The 22,533-nt window shown below is 37.0% G+C and overlaps 1 protein-coding gene across 1 annotated transcript in view; it reads left to right on the top strand.

Moving 5' to 3' along the window:
* The first annotated feature begins 9,300 nt into the window (after nucleotides 1–9,300).
* The window catches only part of LOC131995836 (uncharacterized), a 32,928-nt gene continuing 19,695 nt past the window's right edge, over nucleotides 9,301–22,533 (top strand). Inside the window, exons 1-2 of the mRNA XM_059365012.1 lie at nucleotides 9,301–10,856; nucleotides 11,814–12,342. Coding sequence (XP_059220995.1) covers nucleotides 9,301–10,856; nucleotides 11,814–12,342 — 2,085 coding nt within the window. The remainder of the gene's footprint in view (nucleotides 10,857–11,813; nucleotides 12,343–22,533) is intronic.

The raw sequence follows: 22,533 nt of genomic DNA, 5'->3' as shown, positions 1-22,533 counted from the left end.
AAAATATCAAAAAATTTTTCATAACACTAAGACTAGTTAGTGCCTTATGAATTCTCTAATATTTCTTAAATAGAAATTAAAAAAAAAATAATGTCTCCCCCTGCGTTTAGCTTTTTTGTTTGAATTGAAAACAAAAACAAGTAAAAGTGTGCTAAGTTCGGCCAGGCCGAATCTTATATACCCTCCACCATGGATCGCATTTGTCAAGTTCTTTGAATGAGTTTTGCAAATAGAGAAACGCCAGTCATAGTAACTGTTTTACTCCGAAATTTCAAGCAAATCGAGTAATAATTGCGCCCTCCAGTGGCTCAAAATGTCAAACTGGAAGATCGGTCTATATGGCAGCTATATCAGGTTAAATACCGATTTAGACCATACTTGGAACAGTTGTTGAAAATCATACCAAAACGGCATATGTAAAACTGGGTAAGAATTGCGCCCTCTAGAAGCCCCAGAAGACTAATCGGGTGATTGGTTTATATGGCGGCTATATCAGGATATGAACTAATTTAGACCATACTTGACACAGTTGTTGGATGTCAAGATAAAATACTTCATGCTACATTTCGGCCAAATCGGATAAGAATTGCGCCCTTTAGAAACTCAAGAAGTCAAGACCCAAGATCGCTTTATATGGCAGCTAAATCAGGTTATAGACCGATTTAAACTATACTTAACAAAGATGTTGAACTTCATGACAAAACACCAGTGTCTCAAGAAGTCAAGATCCAAGACCGGTTTATATGGCGGCTATATCAGGTTATGGACGGATTTAGACTATACTTGGCACAGTTGTTGGAAGTCTTACAAGAACACTTCATGTAAAATTTCAACCAAATCGGAGAATTGTGCCCGCCATGCCTCAAGAAGTCAAGATCCAAGATTGGTTTATATGGCGGCTATATCAGGTTATAAACTGATTTACACTATACTTGGCACAGTTGTTGGAAGTCAAGCAAGAACACTTTTTCACCTTTCACTTTTAAACTAAATCGGATGAGAATTGCGCCCTCTAGAACCTCTAGAAGTCAAGACCCAAGGTCGGCTTATATGGAAGCAATATCAGGTTACAGACCAATTTAAACCATACTTAACAAAGATGTTGAACTTCATGAACTTCAACCAAATCGGAGAATTGCGCCCGCCAGTGCCTCAATAAGTCAAGATCCAAGATCGGATTTATACTATACTTGGCACAGTGGTTGAAAGTCGTACAAGAACACTTCATGTAAAATTTCAGCCAAATCGGATGAGAATTGCGCCCTCTAGAAGCTCAAGAAGACAAGACCCAAGATTGGTTTATATGGCGGCTATATCAGGTTATAGACCGATTTAAACCATTCTTAACAGAGATGTTGAACTTCATGACAAAATACCTAAACACAAAACACCAGTGCGTCAAGAAGTCAAGATCCAAGATCGGTTTATATGGCGCCTATATCAGGTTATGGACTAATTTAAACTATACATGGCACAGTTGTTGGAAGTCTTACAAGAACACTTCATGTACAATTTCAACCAAATCGGATGAGAATTACGCCCTCTAGAGGCTCAAGAAGTCAAGACCCAAGATTGGTTTATATGGCAGCTAAATCAGGTTATAGACCGATTTAAACTATACTTAACAAAGATGTTGACTTCATGACAAAACACCAAAACACAAAACACCAGTGCCTCAAGAAGTCAAGATCCAAGACCGGTTTATATGGTGGCAATATCAGGTTATGGACGGATTTAAACTATACTTAGCACAGTTGTTGGAAGTCTTACAAGAACACTTCATGTACAATTTCAGCCAAATCGGATGAGAATTGCGCCCTCTAGGATCTCTAGAATTCAAGACCCAAGGTCAGCCAAGGTCGGTTTATATATTAACCGATATGAACCGTACTTGGCACAGCAGTTGTTGAAAGTGATACTACAACACCACGATTTTGCACGTTTCAGCCAAATCGGATAAGAATTGCGCCCTCTACATGCTCAAGACGTCAAGATCCAAGATCGGATTATGGCGCAGCTATATCAAAACATAGACCGATTTGGCCCATTTACAATCCCAACTGGCCTACACTGATAAGAAGTATTTGAGCAAAATTTCGAGCTGCTAGCTTTACTCCTTTAAAAGTGCGCGTGCTTTCGACAGACGGACGGACGGACATGGCTATACCGACTTAAAATATCACGACGATCAAGAATATATATATACTTTACGGGGTCTTAGACGCATATTTCGAGGTGTTTCCTATGGTGGAGGGAATACATATTTTTAACAAAAACGGACTTTTCAAGTTTTTAGATAAATAAAATGAAACATAAGAAATTTTCTGCTTTAATTTTTTCCTCTCCCACCATGTCCACATTTTACTTAGCCTTTTTACCCTCTCACTTCTAAATTCAATTCCATTTACCACTTAAACATTGGCCTAGAATTTCAGTTTTCCATTTCAGCCTTTTTTTTTTCCTTTACCAAATTAGCCTACACTGAGAGTATGAATGACACTTGAAAATAATAAAAAAAAAACCCAGTCATCTTATGAACCAAATATGCATGCGTGGATAAAAGCTTGGGGTATCCTATTATCACGATTGTTTTTATTACTTTTATTAGTATTATCTCAAGTGTTTCGTGTTTGAATCTGTTGGAGACAATTGAAAAAACAGAATGGGTCGTTTTATGGATTTGTGTCATGTCATTTTGGTTGGGCATCATTCATTGCAGCCCCAGTCAGACAGCCATGGTACTTCATTGCATTGGGCGCAGCCCATGGCTGATAGAGGGAGGCTGTGTACATTTCGATTTTTCTTGGTTTTCCATCATTGCGTTCTCTTTTTTTTTTTTGTTCATTTCCATTGTTTTGTTAATAGGCTCAAGTATGATTAACGATATTTTCATGGAGATCCAAAGCAGAGCAAAAAGAAATCGTCATCATTTCCCCATGCCCATTTCCAGAAGACTTCTATTGACGACTAAAATGCTGTTCTTTCTGCGCTTTTTTTTCTCGTCTCCTTGCATTGAGTTAATTTCCATTTTAAACAATGACGACAGAAGCATCAGCAGCAGCATAAAAGTGGATATTGAAATGCATTCGTTTGTTTTGCCAGAGGCTTAAGACATGGAATACAGTGGGGTAGAAGTTGAAAAACTCAAAGAAACTAAATATGTGAACAAAAACGCTAGTTAAAGCAAGTTAAGTTGGGCCGCGCCTAATCTCCACCAAGGTTCGCATTTGTCGAGTTCTTTTCCCGGTAACTCTTTTAAGGCAAACAGAGGATAAAATAAAAGAATTGCTTTGCTAACATAATTGAATGTTGGAGACCATAGTAGAAGTCATTGTGTAAAATTTCAGCCAAATCTAAAAAGAATTGCATCCTTTAGGGGCTCAAGAAATAAAATAGGGAGATCGGTTTATAGGGGAGCTGTATCAGGATTCAGACCATATTTAAAACATATGTTGAAGGTCATGGGAGAAGCCGTTGTACTAGATTTTAGCCAAATCGGATAATAATTGCGCACTTTAGAGGCTCAAGAAGTCAGGATCCCAGATCGGTTTACATGGCAGCTATATCAGGTTATGGATCAATTTGAACCATATTTACCACAACAACAAAACACCTCATGCAAAATGTCAGCCAAGTCGGAATACTTAAAAAAAAAAACTCTCCACAAAGAGATGTCGCACTGCGGCTCACCGTTCTCAGCTATAACAAGTAAAAGCGTGCTAAGTTCGGCCGGGCCGAATCTTATATACCCTCCACCATGGATCGCATTTGTCGAGTTCTTTTCCCGGCATCTCTTCTTAGGCAAAAAAGGATATAAGAATAGAGTTGCTCCGCCATTAAAACGATATCAAGATATAGACCGGTTCGGACCACAATTAAATTATATATTGGAGACCTGTGTAAAATTTCAGCCAATTCGTATAAGAATTGCGCCCATTGGGGCTCACGAAGTAAAATTGAGAGAACGATTTATATGGGATCTGTATCGGGCTATAGACCGATTCAGACCATAATAAACACGTTTGTTGATGGTCATGAGAGGATCCGTCGTACAAAATTTCAGGCATATCGGATAATAATTGCGACCTCTAGGGGTCAAGAAGTCAAGATGCCAGATCGGTTTATATGGCAGCTATATCAGGTTATGAACCGATTTGAACCTTATTTGACACAGTTGTTGAAAGTAAAAATAAAATACGTCATGCAAAATTTCAGCCAAATCGGATAGGAATTGCGCCCTCTATAAGCTCAAGAAGTCAAATCCTCAGATCTGTTTATATGACAGCTATATCAGGTTATGGACCGATTTCAACCATACTTGGCACAGTTGTTGGATATCACAACGAAATACTTCGTGCAAAAATTCATTCAAATCGGATAAGAATTGTGCCTTCTAGAGGCTCAAGAAGTCAAGACCCAAGATCGGTTTATATGGCAGCTATATCAGGTTATGGACCGATTTGAACCATACTTGGCACAGTTGTTGGGTATCATAACAAAACACGTCGTGCGAAATTCCATTCTGATCGGATAAGAATTGCGCTCACTAGAGGCTCAAGAAGTCAAGACCCAAGATCGGTTTATATGGCAGCTATATCAGGTTATGAACCGATTTGAACCATACTTGGCACAGTTGTTGGGTATCATAACAAAACACGTTGTGCGAAATTCCATTCCATTCGGATAAGAATTGCGCCCTCTAGAGGCTCAAGAAGTCAAGACCCAAGATCGGTTTATATGGCAGCTATATCAGGTTATGGACCGATTTAAACCATACTTGGCACAGTTGTTGGGTATCATAACAAAACACGTCGTGCGAAATTCCATTCCATTCGGATAAGAATTGCGCCCTCAAGAGGCTCAAGAAGTCAAGACCCAAGATCGGTTTATATGGCACCTATATCAGGTCATGGACCGATTTGAATCATACTTAACACAGTTGTTGGATATAATAACAAAACACGTCGTGCAAAATTTCATTTCAATCGGATAAGAATTGCGCACTCTAGAGGCTCAAGAAGTCAAGACCCAAGATCGGTTTATATGGCAGCTATATCAGGTTATGCACCGATTTAAACTATACTTGGCACAGTTGTTGGATATCATAAGAAAACACGTCGTGCAAAATTTCATTCCAATCGAATAAGAAGTGCGCACTCTAGAGGCTCAAGAAGTCAAGACCCAAGATCGGTTTATATGGCAGCTATATCAAAACATGGACCGATATGGCCCATTTACAATACCAACCGACCTACACTAATAAGAAGTATTTGTGCAAAATTTCAAGCGGCTAGCTTTACTCCTTCGGAAGTTAGCGTGCTTTCGACAGACAGACGGACGGACGGACGGACGGACGGACGGACGGACAGACGGACGGACGGACGGACGGACAGACGGACGGACATGGCTAGATCGACATAAAATTTCACGACGATCAAGAATATATATACTTTATGGGGTCTCAGATGAATATTTCGAGTAGTTACAAACAGAATGACGAAATTAGTATACCCCCCATCTAATGGTGGTGGGTATAAAAATGGGTCCCTTATCATTGAGCTTAAACTTTGAATCGGACAGCACTCAATGATCTATGGCAAGTTTGCCCCAGTTCTTTAGTGGATGATTTCAGGGGCAAATATGTTGTATTTGTATTTAAACCTGGACCGATAGGGCCCATTTACATTCCCAACCGACCTACACTAATGAGAAGTATTTGAGCCAAAATTTCAAGTGAATAACTTTACTCCTTCAAAAGTTTGCGTGCTTTTGACAGACAGATGGACGGATCTTCTTAGGCAAAAAAAGAGAAAAGAAAAGATTTTCTCTGTTATTAGAGCGATATCAAGATATGGTCCGGTTTGGACCACAATTAAATTATATGTTGGAGACCTGTGTAAAATGTCAGCCAATTCGAATAAGAATTGCGCCCTTTGGGGGTTGAAGAAGTAAAATAGAGAGATCGATTTTTATGGGAACTGTATCGGGCTATAGACCGATTCAGACCATAATAAACACGTATGTTGATGGTCAAGAGAAGATCCGTCGTACAATTCAATTTCAGGCAAATCGGATAATAATTGCGACCTCTAGATGCTCAAAAAGTCAAGACCCAAGATCGGTTTATATGGCAGCTATATCAGGTTATGGACCGATTTGAACCATGCTTGGCAAAGTTGTTGAATATTGTAACAAAACACGTCGTGCAAAATTTCATTCCAATCGGATAAGAATTGCGCACTCTAGAAGCTCAAGAAGTCAAGACCCAAGTTCGGTTTATATTGCAGCTATATCAGGTTATTAACCGATTTGAACCATGCTTGGCACAGTTGTTGGACATCATAACCAAACACGTCGTGCAAAATTTCATTCCAATCGGATAAGAATTGCGCACTCTAGAGGCTCAAGAAGTCAAGAGCCAAGATCGGTTTATATGGCAGCTATATCAAAACATGGACCGATATTGCCCATTTACAATACCAACCGACCTACACTAATAAGAAGTATTTGTGCAAAATTTCAAGCGGCTAGCTTTACTCCTTAGGAAGTTAGCGTGCTTTCGACAGACAGACGGCCGGACGGACAGACGGACGGACATGGCTAGATCGACATATATAGTTGTCGTCTAGGACCCCATAAATTATATATATTCTTGATCGTCTCGACGCTCTGTATCGGTCTAGCATTGTGCTTCCGTCCGTCTATCGAAATCACGATAGAGGTCGAACGCGTAAAGCTAGCCGCTTGAAATTTTGCGCAGATACTTAGTATTGAAGCAGATCGTCGGGCACTGTAAATGGGCCACATCGGTTCATATTTAGATATAGCTCCCATTTAAACCTATATCCCGATTTGATTTTTTCAGCCCCCTGAAAGCTGCAATGTTTGTTAGAATTGGCTGAAGTTATGCATGTAGTGTTCTAATATGACTTCCAACAACTGCGCCATGTACGGTTCCAATAGGTCTTTAACCTGATATAGCGCCCATATAAACCGAGCCCCTGGAAGCCACAACTTTTATTTGATTTGGCTCAAATTTCGCAGATAGTGTTCTGTTATGACTTCCAACAACTGTGCCAAATATGGTCCAAATCGGTCTATAACCTGTTATAGCTTCCATATAAACCGATCGCCCGATTTGACTTCTTGAGCCCTTACAAGCCGCAATTCTTGTCCGAGTTGGCCGAAATCTTGCATGTAGTATTCTGTTACAACTTCTAACAACTGTGCCAAGTATGGTTCAAATCGTTATATAACCTGATATGATGTCCCATAAAAACCGATCTGTCGATTTGATTTCTTGAGCCCTTACAAGCCGCAATTTTTGTCCGAATTGGCTGAAATTTTGGACTTAGTGTTCCGTTATGACTTCCAAACCAATCTCCCGATTTGATTTCTTGAAGCCTCAATTTTCATTCGATTTAGCTGAAATTTTCCACATAGTGTTTGCTGAAATTTGAAATACTGATTTGTTTTCAGTCTACAGTCGTCTGACTCAAATATGATCCAGATCGGTCTATATTCAGACATAGCTGCCATATAGGCCGATCTACCAATTAAGGTCTTAATCCCATAAATAGTGGATTAATTTTATTGCCTGATTTCGGTGAATTTTTGACTTCTAGAAGAGTTCATGGGACGAGACTAATATAAGATCCAGAGCAGCCCCTATTAAGATTTAACTATGGATATGGTAAATGGAGTTATAACACAATAAGAAAAAAGGCATTATGTTCGTCCGGGCCGAACTTTGGATACCCACCACCTCGGGTATATATGAAAACCCCCTTTCTCCATAATCAGGCGAAAATTGGATAAATTATGTACCTAAATTCGACACGGATATTGACTCGTGTAATAAATAAATTACTATTTATATTACTATCTAATAATTCATTGGTGTCGGACGTGTTTCGTGTGTGCTCCTGGTTGATTTTGTTGTTCCTCGGTAAATAAGACACGACTGAGAAAGTATTATACATCAAAGTGAAGCATTTTCGAGGCAGAGTTGTGTTGGTTGGAGTTGTACTAGTTTAAAGGCACTGGTGAGCAATTTTTAAAATAAATTTCGCAAAAACATATTACACAATTATCACTCAAATATTGGAAATTGGATGTAAACAAACACAAACGAAAATAAAATAACTATATCATCTGGCCTTGTCCAACGAACATCGAGATGACATATATTCGATAAACTCAACGAAGGATATCGATAACAACAAAACCACGGCATTGCCATACCAAGTTATTTATAAAGGGTTTTTGCCCACACTAATAATCTTAAGGAGCTATGTCACTTATGAACCAGACTCCAAAGAGGAAATGCAAAGAAATTCTGTCACCTCAAAATCAAAATAAAGTTACAATGGATCCAAATGATTTAATTACTTTAATTAGGGACACAATAAACTCAAATTTAGATGAGAAATTAAAATCTCTTCCAACAAAAGCCGACCTGGAAGAAATTAAAAATGAAATTACAGCCGTTAATTCAGAAGTACAATCTTTGAAATTAGAAAATTCGCAACTGAAAGAAGAACTAAGTAAAGTAAAGAATGAAAATGAATCGAATAAAAGGAATATTCAATGGTTACAGAACCAAGTAGCTACGAACAAGTTGTTTATTAAGGGTTTAGCTTCTGCAAGCAAACCGGAGGAAGAAGTAAAGAAACTATTTTCGGAAAATCTAGGTGTCGCACCAAGCTTTAAAACAGTTCGAAAAATCTTTGATCGTAACGGAAAGATGGCCGTAATAGTTGAACTTGAAAACCAGGGCGCTATACAAGAGGTTTTCAAAAACACGCGAAAACTGGTGAATACGTCCATCTCTATAGAGCGGGATATGATGCCAATGAAACAAGACCACAAAAAAGCTTTCCTACGATTAAAAATAGAATTACTTGCTATAAGCAAAGATTATAAAATAATGATTCGAGCGGATAAAATGAAAATTCAAGATCAGTGGTTTAGGTGGAGCAATGGAAACATACTTCTCTGTGGAAATGGTAATGGTGTGGAACAACTGGCAAAACTTTATGGAGAGGCGATAAGAAATATAAATATTAACTACGATGATTTAAAAACCTACACAAATCCAAAAAACTAGGAAAGACCCAATCAAATAATGTAAATGCCGGACAGACACCAACTCAACATACGATTTCAATTTTATCTTATAATATAAATGGGTTGGAAAATAAATATCTGTATCCTACTTTTTTCAACTACATAAAAAGTTTTGAAATCTTTATTTTATTGGAGACACATCTAGAAGATGAAAGGTCAGAAAGAGCGCGAATGTTTTTCAATGGGTTTCACTTAATTTTTATACCGGCAACACGTAATCATAGGCATGGAAGAGCTATTGGTGGAAAAATATACGGAATTAGCAAAAAATTAGAGGATTTTGGAATTACATATGAAGTGAATGAAAGTTCAGATGCGCAGCTACTAATTATACGCACCACTACATATGTCTTCACTTTAATACCGACATACATTCGTCCAGATTCTTGGTCGGAGGAATTCAATAGTCTGAAGGATGTATATAATAATCTTGAAATCACTAATGGTATTATAATGGGTGACCTGAACGTTCGCATTGGAGAACTGAAACAATATCTAAATGAAATAGGTACGGAGATGTTCGTTGCTGGTTATGACGTGAGAAAATCAAAAGACAAGGTCATTAATAAAAAAGGCAAGCAATTTGTTGAGTTTTGCAATGACTCGAATTTATTTATTTTGAATGGAATTACTCTCGGAGATGGTGAGGGTAATGTGACATATGCCAATACACTTGGTCAATCTGTAAATGATATATGTTCTGCATCTCTTGAATTGCTAGGCTTTGTTAACAACTTCTCAGTGGACGACAAAATATGGTCCGACCACTTCCCAATTGTACTCAAATTGAATTATAATATATCAGCAGAAAGTGGACAAAAAATGAATTTGTTGCCAAAGCTAATCTGGAAGGATAAGATGAAATATAAATATCAGAGAAGACTCAACGAAATTATGGATAATTATGAGTTAGCAACCAGCAATCTCAAACTAAGTAATCTTTGCGAAATGATAACGAAATCTTGGCCGCAAAAGCCGAATGAAATGCAATCATTTCAGCCGAAGCATAAATGGTATAACTTTTCCTGCAATGAAGCCCGACTAAAAAGCTTCAAATTACTGGCAAAATATCGGAAGTCGAACAATTTGGAAGATAAAATACTTTATTTGAAAGCTCAAAACTCCTACAAATCAATATGTACTAATAGTAAAAACATGTACTATCAAAATATATCTGCAAAGATAAATATCATAAATAATGCCAAAGAGTGGTGGAAGATGGCCAGAGAGATGCGAAATCACCAAAATAAAATTAGCTCACATATAAGTCCTTTACTATTCAAACAACACTTTGAAAATCTGTTAAATACGTCACAAATCATGTCCCAAATACATTATGCGCCACCGTTAAACCATGATCCGATTTTAGATGGACCCATAACCATGGGTGAATTGGAAAATATGCTTCACAAAGTCAAGTTGAATAAGGCACCGGGTGAAGATAGAATACCATATGAGTTCTTCGTATACGCAACAGAGCAATTTCACCTCCAGCTTTTAAGCACTTATAATAACATTTTCAATGAAAGCACCATGGATAAGATCTTTACAAAATCTATAATTTACCCTATTCATAAGAAAGGCGATTACGACAACCCTTCCAATTATAGAGGTATCTCATTTATGAATTGTGCCGCCAAGATATTTATGGGTATTTTAAACGATCGCATTTATACATGGGCCGAGGAAAATCATATTCTGGTAGAATACCAAGCTGGATTCCGGAGGCAATATTCTACTGTTGACAATATATACAACCTGGCAGCTATAGTTAGTCTGAAACTTAGTGAAAGGAAAAAAGTGTACGCTTTTTTCATTGATTTTAAGGCTGCCTTTGATAACATATCTCGCCAGGCATTGATCTTTAAATTGCACCAAATTGGGCTGTCATATAAAATAGTAAAAGTTATCGAAAACATATATAAAAATACGGAGTCGGCAGTATGGACTGGGCAGGAGAGGTCAGAGTACTTTGCAACAACAAGAGGTGTAAAACAAGGGTGTCTACTTTCACCCATGCTTTTTACACTTTATATAAATGATTTGCATGACAATCTGGGAGGAGGATTATATATTGAAAACATCAACATTCGCCTATTGCTATACGCCGATGACATTGTTTTACTTGCAGACGATATAACAATAATGCAAGAGATGATAGGTAAACTCGAAACCTATTGTAAAACTTGGAATCTCGAAGTAAATCTAGAAAAATCAGATATAATGGTATTTAGAAATGGAGGTAGACCTAGCAAAAAAGAAGTATGGAAGTTTAATGAAAGACAAGTCCGGATAACAAATGAATTTAAATATCTTGGTGTAACCTTTACCCCAACCATGAAATTTGGAAAACATGTACAAAATCGGAACATAATGGCGAAGAATGCTCTAAATACTACATGGGACAGTGTAATTGGGCGAAATGATATATGCATGAATGCGAAATGGAGACTTTATTTATCGGTCTGCAGGTCAATACAAACTTATGCAGCACAAGTTTGGGGTTTTGCTCATTTCGAAGAAGTTAATTTCTTGCAAAGATTTTTCATTAAGAAATTATTGCGATTACCGATGCATACACCAACATATATCTTAATGTTAGAAACTGATGTGGAAGATAGCCAAATTTATTCATTAGGATTGCACTTGAAATATCTCGGACGAATCATGTTTCAATATAACAGTTATCGTCTGCCTAACCAATTAACAGCAATAGTGATGCGCAAAAATATCTTTTGGGTGAAAGAGTTAAGAGCAGTAACACAGAGTCTTAATGTACAATGGCCCGAGACTATAAATAGCATTGAATCTTGGAACACTTTCTCAACAGAACTACTATGTTCATTAAAACTAGATCTTAAGCATAAAAGGATCCAACGAAAACTACAAAGCGATTCCCGAGATTACAAATTTTTGAATCCATCTAGAGCACAGCTGTATTTGAATGACAAATATACACAAGAAAAGATTGCATGGATATTTAAAGCTAGAAGTGGAATGTTATACCTGGGGTACAACAGATTTACTACCAGTGAAGAGGAGCGATTATGTAAATTGTGCAACATGCGAGCAGAAGAAACCTTTCAACACTTCCTTGGTATATGTCCTATTTTAAGCGAGTTTAGAATGATGGCCTTTGGAAAGACAATATTGAATCAGGAAGAGATTTTGGAGAAATTGGACGGCAAGAATGATGCCGATTGGGACAACATCGTAACATATTTAAAATCAGCATACACTTATAGACACTATTTATTATCTGAATTCCAATAGAAAGAATTCCCAAGATGTTAAAATTTATTGAGCGACAGACGTTAAATACATTGTCGCAATAACATTTATTTATTTACTTCTTCACAACGAATTGATGATACATTGTCCATATTAAAAATAAATTAGAATAACTGAATGTATTCTTGATATTAAATGAAAAGAAAAAATAGTTAAATAAAGAAGAAGAAGAAGAAAAAAAAAAAAAAAAAAAAAAAAAAAAAAAAATAAAGCTTTTATGAGCTTCAGACCCTTAATCGGCACATGAGTCTATATGACAAATATATCTAAATACCGTCCGATCTTTACCATATTTGGGTCGGATGGCGGTTGGCCTAAAACTCCTTACTATTTCAAATTTCCCTTTATCGGGATATCGGTCTGTATGGCGGCTATATCTAAATATAGTCGGATCCGAACCATATTTAGAACGGATGTCGGGAGAACTAAGACTACCCACTGTTTTAAATTTCAGCGAAATCGGGTAATAATTAGAGCTTTTATAGGCTTCAGACCCTTTATCGGCAGATCTACAATATATGGCAGCTTTATCAAAATATAGTCCGATATGAACCAAATTTGGGTCCTATGTTAGGAGGCGTATAACTACCCAATATTCCAAATTTCAGCGAAATCGGTTAAAAATAAAGCTTTTGTGGGCTTTAGACCCTTTCTCTGGAGATCGGTCTATATGGCAGCTAAACCTAAATATAGACCGATTCGATCCATGTTAAGGTCAGATATCAGGAGGCTTAAGATAAGATAAATAAAGCTTTTATGGGCTTCACACCCTTTATCAGCAGATCGGTCTATATGACAGCTATATCTATACATTGTCCGATCTGAAGCATATTTAGGTACTATGTTTGGAGGCATAAAACTACTGTTTCAAATTTCAGCAAAATCAGTTAAAAATAAAAGCTTTTACGGGTTTTAGACCCTTTATCAGGAGATCGGTCTATATGCCAGCTATACCTAAATATAGTCCGAATTGATCAATATCGGATAATAAATACAGCTTTTATGGTCTTCAGAACCCTTATCGGTGCATGTGGCAGCTATTCTTATGTATAACAAGTAAAAGCGTGCAAAGTTCGCCCGGGCCGAATCTTATATACCCTCCACCATGGATCGCATTTGTCGAGTTCTTTTCCCGGCATCTCTTCTTAGGCAAAAAAGGATATAAGAAAAGATTTACTCTGCTATTAGAGCGATATCAAGATATGGTCCGTCTTGGACCACAATTAAATTATATGTTGGAGACCTGTGTAAAATGTCAGCCAATTCGAATAAGAATTGCGCCCTTTGGGGGCTCAAGAAGTAAAATAGAGAGATCGATTTATATGGGAGCTGTATCGGGCTATAGACCGATTCAGACCATAATAAATACGTATGTTGATGGTAATGAGGGAATCCGTCATACAAAATTTCAGGCAAATCGGATAATAATTGCGACCCTTAGAGGCTCAAGAAGTTAAGATCCCAAATCGGTTTATATGACAGCTATATCAGGTTATGAACCGATTTGAACCATACTTTGCACAGTTGTTGGATATCATAACAAAACACGTCGTGCGAAATTTCATTCCAATCGGATAAGAATTGCGCACTCTAGAGGCTCAAAAAGTCAAGACCCAAGATCGGTTTATATGGCAGCTATATCAGGTTATCGACCGATTTGAACCATACTTGGCACAGTTGTTGAATATCATAACAAAACACGTCGTGCAAAATTTCATTCCAATCGGATAAAAATTGCGACCTCTAGAGGCTCAAGAAGTCAAGACACAAGATCGGTTTATATGACAGCTATATCAGATTATGAACCGACTTGAATCATACTTGGCACAGTTGTTGGATATCATAACAAAACACGTCGTGCGAAATTTCATTCCAATCGGATAAGAATTGCGCACTCTAGAGGCTCAAGAAGTCAAGACCCAAGATCGGTTTACATGGCAGCTATATCAGGTTATCGACCGATTTGAACCATACTTGGCACAGTTGTTGAATATCATAACAAAACACGTCGTGCAAAATTTCATTCCAATCGGATAAGAATTTCGCACTCTAGAGGCTCAAGAAGTCAAGACCCAAGATCGGTTTATATGACAGCTATGTCAGGTTATGGACCGATTTGAACCATACTTGGCACATTTGTTGGATATCATAACAAAACACGTCGTGCAATATTTCATTCCAATCGGATAAGAATTGCGCACTCTAGAGGCTCAAGAAGTCAAGACCCAAGATCGGTTGATATGGCAGCTATATCAAAACATGGACCGATATGGCCCATTTACAATACCAACTGACACTAATAAGAAGTATTTGTGCAAAATTTCAAGCGGCTAGCTTTACTCCTTCGGAAGTTAGCGTGCTTTCGACAGACGGACGGACGGACATGGCTAGATCGACATAAAATTTCGCGACGATCAAGAATATATATACTTTATGGGGTCTCAGACGAATATTTCGAGTAGTTACAAACAGAATGACGAAATTAGTATACCCCCCATCCTATAGTGGAGGGTATAAAAATCGATTTGTGTTTGTTTGTTTGGTTGTGTGTTCCTAATAGACTCAAAAACGGCTGAATCGATTTTCCTGAAATTTTCGCAGATGGTGCATAATGACCCCGTGGTGAAAATAGCGTACTACATTTTTTGGTATTTGATGGGGGGCGGCGGACCCTCCCCCTTACCCTACATTTCAGAAACGCCAGATTTCGAAAATGGGTGGTGCTATTTAAGCCAAATTTTGTGCACTCTCTTACAGTAACCAAAAAACTAAAATTTGGTATACAAATTTCGGATAAGGTAACTAGGGGGCCGCCCCACTCTAAAACTTACCAAATATATATATATATCAATCACGACAATATAGAACTCAAACGAAAGGTATTTAAGGTATAAAGGTATAGAAAACGTATCTGATATCCAATTGTCGGATCAAGTGTTTGGTGGACGACCCCAACCCTCAAAATACCCCAAAATCGGACATATTTACCGGCATATGGGACTCAAATGAAAGGTATTTACGAGCAGAATACGAATTTGATATCAAAATGTGCGAATAAGAATCTGATATCAAAATGTGCGACCAAGTGTTGGGGGGCCCTCCCTAAAAATACCCCCAAACAGGACTTATTTACTGACCATCGCAATATGGGGCTCAAATATTGTAGAAGTTATTTTAGTGTAGATTACGAATATGATGTCCAAATGTGGAACCCTAAAAATACCCCCCAAAGAGCATAAATTTACGAGCATAACAAGACGGACTTAAATGAAAGGTCTTCGGAAGTACCCCACGAATCTGATATCAATATTCGGGAAAAGGCTCTATGGGCCCAAATCACCCCATAACACCACCCAAATAGGAAATCTTTGCTGACCATTGCTAAATATGGGTCCCTATGAGAGGTACTTTTGAGTATAATACGAAGCCGATATATATTTTCAGAGAAAGTCGCTGAATGGCCGCCCCGTTCCCCAGAACACCCCCCAAACCGGACATGTTTGTCGACTATGCAAAGATGGGGCGCAAATGAAAGGTATTTTGGAGTAAAACACGAATCTGATATCAACATTCGGGACCAAATGTCTAGGGGACGTCCCACCCCCCATAACAACCCCCAAATGGGACGTATTTGCTAACCATGGCAATTTAAGTCTTAAAGAGAGTGTAGCTCTCCACAAAGCGGACATATTTGCTGAATTTGCAATAATAATTCGAGATTAGAAAACGAATTTGATATGAATGAAAGGTAATTGAGATTAGGAAACAAATATGAAAACCAATTTTGGCGCCAAGTGATTGGGGTACGCTTCATCCCATAAACTTCCCTCTAACCAATGGCAATATGGGGCTAAAATAAACGCTATTTGAGAGAAGAGCACGATGGGGATATTTTTTTCAGGGCCAAGTGTCTGGGGACCAACTCACCCCAAAAACACCCATAAATCGGACATACATATTTACGGGTCAAGGCAATATGGGACTCAAATGAAGGCATTTGGGAGTAGATCACGAAATTCATACCCACTTACGGGACCATGATTCTGGGGGTCCACATCACTCCCTAAACCTTCTTACTCCCATAATCCTCATGAGAATATCGGACTCAAATAAAGTCTCCTAAGAATGGAGTACATCTAACATCCAAACTCAAATGACCCTAAACCCGTTGATCAAATTTATAAATCAGTGAAGCGATTCAGATAAAGGCATTTAAATTGTTGGTATTTCACTAAATGATCTTTAATTGTCGAAAATAAATATTTAAAGGATAATTATGTTCCATATAAAGCAAAAGAAGGCGCAGCGGAGCGGGCCCGGTTCAGCTAGTATATAAATAAACATAGTTCGATATGGACCATATTTGGGTCAGATGTCGGGAGACGTAGAACTACTCACTGTTTTAAATTTCAGCGAAATCGTATGAAAAATAAAGCATTTATGGGCATTAGACCCTTTATCGGAAAATCGGTCTGTATAACAGCTATATCCAAACATGATCCGATTTGGCCCGTTCAAGAACTTAACCAGCGTGCATCAAAAAGACGTATCTTTGCCAAATTTCAGCTCAATATCTCAATTTTCGAAGGCTGTAGTGTGATTACAATAGACGGACGGACAGACGGACAGACACACGGACATCGTTAAATTGTCTTAGAATTTTACGACGATCCGAAATATATGTACTTTGTAGGGTCGGAAATTGATATTTCGATGCTTTGCAAACGGAATGATTAAATGAATATACCCCTTATCATACGGTGGTGGGTATAAAAAGGATGTTTATTATATCCATGGTGGTGGGTTTCCAAAGTTCGGAAACGTTTTTACTAGTTTTTTTTTATAGACCACCACCGAAGGATGGGGGTATATTCATTTTGTCATTTCGTTTGCAACACATCGAAATATCCATATCCGACCCTATAAAGTATATATATTCTTGATCAGCGTAAAAATCTAAGACGATCCAGACATCTCCGTCCATTTGTCTGAGTGTTGTGTTAGGCCTTTCGACGTCCTTCTTCAATTTCGCTCAGATCGATTGGGGCCATAAAAGGCGCATTTATTGTCCGAATTTGTCGAATTTTGAGACAGTGAGTTGCGTTTGATTCTTTGACGTCCTTCGTCAATTTGGCCCCGATCGGTGCAGATTTGAATATAGCTGCCATATAGACCGATCTCTCGATTTAAGGTTTTGGGCCCATAAAAGGCACATTTATTGTCCGATTTCGCCGAGATTGGGGACATTTCGTTGTGTTAGGCTTTTCGACATCCGTGTCGCATATGGTTCAGATCGTTTTATTTTTAGTCATTTGTTATACACAATTGAACAATGACTTGTACCGATTAGTATTTGGTCTAAATCGGAATATATTTCAATATGACTGCTATGGGACATAATGAATGCAATTTACACCGGATTTGGATGAAAGGTGGTTTACATATATACCCGAGATGGTGGGTATCCAAAGTTCAGCCCGGCCGAACTTAACGTCTTTTTACTTGTTACTAGCTTTTTTTACCTTATCTCCACAAATTTTGTTTACAAAATTTCCTCTCCATGAAAGTGGGCTTCTTAATTTTGTGTTTTTTTTAAAGATTGTTAACGAAAATTGTTTCTCCAAAAATTACGCCCGAAAATCACTCCATAAACCATTTTCTCTTAAAAATTTGTCTTCAGACATTACATTTTCAACACAATTCTTTCACACAAAAGTGGGGTTAGATTTTTTTCTATAAAAAAAATGTATCGATAAGTGCTTTGTATAAAAAATGTATCTCCACAAAATTTTTCTTTAATTTCTCTCCACAATAAGAAATTTAACTAAAATTTTACTTCATCTTCCTTTGTATTTTTATTCGCCGTTTTCGTAATTTTCACTTCATAAATATTTCATTATAACTCAATTAAGTTGAGCTAATTATGCTATTGACAATATGTTGGTTTATCCTACCCCAACCCTAATCCCACTGTGCCCCTCATACTGAAATTGAAGGGATTTCTTAAGAGAGTTCCCTTGGCTGCATGTCTGTCATTGAGCTCAGTTTTTCCTTTTTAATGATTGATTTCTTTTGGTGACACTGCCTCAGACTGCGGCCCAAAGTCTTGAAAGTCATTTGCGACGGATATTTGCCCCATATGCAACTGGCAATGTCACCAGCAAAGTTGGATACGAATTGCAAGAGAGCGAGCGAGCATGACACCATTCCAATGACATAGCTTTGAGTCATCACCAACATCCACATCGTCATCTTAGGCAGCCATGACTGGCTATAGGGATCATTTACAATGGGCCCCTTCCTGCAAAGGAGCTAGATGGATGAATATGGCATTGAAATGGAAAATGAGGATATCTGTGTGTTTTTTGAGGCAATGTTTGTGGCATGTCAAGGAGATGTCGCATTGATGTTTTTTCAGCAGCCGAAAATATGTTGCGGAGGAGTTTTGTATGTTGACTGTGATTGAGACGCTGAGCTGAATGAAATGCAAACAATTGGAAAATTGTCAGTCGGAGCGGAGTATGGTTGTCCGGGAGGCAGCACAGATATTAAGGAAATGTGTTCATATGATGAACTCACTATCTGCCATTAGCATTGCCATTTCGATTTTAGTTATAAGTAGTTTTTTTTTTTTTTTTTTTTTTGTAGTTGACTCTTGATGATTTCTTTGTGTCGTTTGTTTTTGGTTATAATGACATTTTTTGTTAGTAAGGACAATGTCTGGAAAATGTATTAAATTCCATTATTTATATTGTCTCATATGTTAATACATTGTAATGGATAGTTGACTCATGGGGATTGGCATGTTGACAAAAGCCATAGTCATATGAAATAGTTTCCGATGGCTTTTAATGATGTACATAGGTAGGATTTCTAGCAAGTTGAGTTCATAATTTACTAAATTCTGTGTGTCTTAAATTTAGAGTTAAGGCAAGAATCTTAGGTGAATAATCCCAAGACAGCTTTTAAAAGGAAAAAATCATACATTTGAAGCAAGACTGGGCAAGTTGGAAAAGGCTACGGGGAGATTTATAGGAGCTGTTGAAGTTTCTTTCCTACCTGTCAATACCCCCATTATTCGTTAAGCTTTTAATATTCCGAACAATTTTAAAAATTTTCTCTTAAAATTTAATTTTCATTATTAATTGCTTCTAATGCATTTTAAATTTTGTTAAAAATTCTTTTCTAAAAGTGTCTCTCAATGTTGAGGGAAGCCTGTGATAACTGTAACTTAACTCATAAGATCATGGAATTTTCTGTCTTTTTGTCGATGTTATCGCAACTTGTCAAACCATGCCAGAGACAAAGCATGAAAATCCTAATTTCCCCTTCATGCTGTCGATAAGCACTCATCTGTGTTAATAAATGTCATTTAAACCATTTTCAATTAGTTTTTCATTGTCATTGAGACGTTGATGACATTGTCGCTGCCCAATTCGTATTCGAAATGTTGATGGACTTGTACCCAGGGAGGGAGAGAAAAAAACCACCATTTCGATCAAATGTGTGTGATAACAATAATTTCTTTTCCCATCCCTCCCCCATTCGTCGAACAAAAAAAAAAAAAAAGACCACAAAGAAAATTCATTTAAGATATTTCCCATTTGTACAAAATTTAAAAATAAAGGGGATTTTTGGAGCGTACCAAACAACATTTTGACTTTTCAAACTGAGAAAGCCAAACTAGCTAATGGTTAAACACGCCAAGTATGGATTTCTAGCTTAGGGGGAGGCAAAACGGAAACAAGAAATTTCCAATGTCATTGTTTTCGTTTCGCTTTAGTTTTATCACAAATAAAGATTTCGATGTTTGTTGCGGTTCAGGGTGTTCCAGCTATTCCTCTCTCAGCACTCTGCCCCAACTACAAATAGTCATTTGAGGCAAATGTATTGACAGCTAATATGGACTGGTTTCCGTTTAATTAAAATGCATTCCTCTTTAGACCAGCTTTAATTTTCTTTCTTTGTTTCGTGTGTTGGGTGGGAGGAAAGCAAAAAAAAAAATGGTGGCGGGCGGGGGGTGTAATGATTGATAAAATCTTAGCTTTTAACATATTTCTAAATGAAAAAGGTCTCAAAAACACCATGGAAAGGTATACGTGAAGTCTTTTCCTCACTGCTGCATATGGAAGAGGTTTAGCCATAAGGCAAATTTCAAATATCTGAAAAGCTGATTTCGACTCATAGACGATCACTAATTTTTATTGAAGATTTTTTTGTGGTTTCTGAAATGTTCAAAAGATTTATGCTGCCTTTGGCACCTTATATATTTTAATTGGGCAGATGGGAGTTTTTTCCAAGAGATCCCTAAGGATGCTTATCTCTTATTGGTTGAAGATTGTGTTTAAATTTGACCCAAATTCGTAAGGGAACGTAAATCAGAAAAAAAATCTGATAAATTAATTTCTCATTCAAAGTTGAGGTTTTGTGAAAACAAATGTTTTTACGGTTAATTTTGTTTGGAGGAAAATTGTCTAAAATGGCCGACTTGAAACAATTAATTAGCAAAGAGACAAAGAAGCTACCTAGGGGAAATTTTCTCAAAAGCCAACATTTCGAAACAATTTCATCTACAAGATAGAATTTTAATATAACTTTCTCCAAAAAAAAAATTTTAGTAAAAATTTTCCAGAAATAAAGTAAAATCTTCCCTAAAGAGAAAATTTAGTAAAATTATCCATAAAGGAAAATTTAAACATAATTTTCTAGAAAAACAAAAAAATTTAGTAACATTTTTCCTAAAGGTAATTATTAAAATTTAATTAGGAACAAAATTTTACTAAAATTTTCCTTAAGCCAAACATTTCGTAAAACATTTCCTCACAATCACAATTTTGGTAAAAAATTTCTTTATATAAAATTTTCCTAAAAAACTAAATTTAAGGGAACATTTTACCATAAAAACAAAATTATAGAAAAATTTTCCCGAAAAACAAAATGTTCGTAAAATCTTTCCTAAAGACATAATTTAGTAAAATTATCCATAAAGGAAAATTTAAACATAATTTTCTAGAAAAACAAAAAATTTTAGTAAAATTTTTCCTAAAGGCAATTACTAAAATTTAGTTAGGAAAAAATTTTACTAAAATTTTTCCTAAGCCAAAAAATTAGTAAAATTTTTTTAAATCACAATTTTGCTAAACAATTTGGTAAAAAAATTATAATTAAAACTTTCCTAAAAAACTAAATTTTAGGAAAATTTTAGCTTAAAAACAAAATTCTACTAAAATTTTCGCGAAAAACAAAATGTTTATAAAATTTTTCCCTAATACGAAATTTTAGTAAATTTTCCCCTCATACAACATTTTCCTAAAGTTTTTCCGAAAGACTAAATTTTAAGCATAATTTTAACAAGGTCAAATATTTTGTAAAATTTTTATAAAAAAAAAACAAAATTGTAAAATTTTTCCGAAAAATAAAATTTTTGTAAAATTTTTCATTAAAACAAACCAAAGATAGACGGTTGAAGGAATGTACGAAAAGAGTAGCGGATAGGTGCATCAGTCTACTCCCACCTTGCTGTCTGCTCGGTGTGTACAAACCAAGGGCACTGATTCCACACACATGCACGCACTTGTAGAATTTCATTGTGTCGAAACCATCCCCTATTATTGCCGTGTCTGAGAAGATCTTCCCAAAAATCACCCAGATCGGAAAAAATGCTCTCCAAAATGGAAAGCCTGGGACCCTTAGACCAGATTGTCTACTCCTCATTCTCGTCAAGGCATCTTCTGCTATAATGACTATGGAGGATTCTTGACATTCCCTCTACTTTATCCAAAAGTTCGACAAACGGCACATATGCAAGACAGGTGCAAGAACGTCTCGCTTGCCGTTAACGGGACCTATCTGGCATATTCGTTCGCCCCTATATGTTTCGAAATACCATACTGTACAAAAAGCTGAAGGGCTCATAAAATATCGTCACGCACCTCGAGCTACGATTTTACAATAACAACAAGTAAAAGCGTGCTAAGTTCGGCCGGGCCGAATCTTATATACCCTCTACCATGGATCGCATTTGTCGAGTTCTTTTCCCGGCATCTCTTCTTAGGGGATCAAGAAGTAAAATAGAGAGATCGATTTATATGGGAGCTGTATCGGGCTATAGAC

The sequence above is a fragment of the Stomoxys calcitrans genome, chromosome 1 (assembly GCF_963082655.1).
Source record: "Stomoxys calcitrans chromosome 1, idStoCalc2.1, whole genome shotgun sequence".
Taxonomy (NCBI): domain Eukaryota; kingdom Metazoa; phylum Arthropoda; class Insecta; order Diptera; family Muscidae; genus Stomoxys; species Stomoxys calcitrans.
This window is presented reverse-complemented; position numbering and strand designations above follow the sequence as displayed.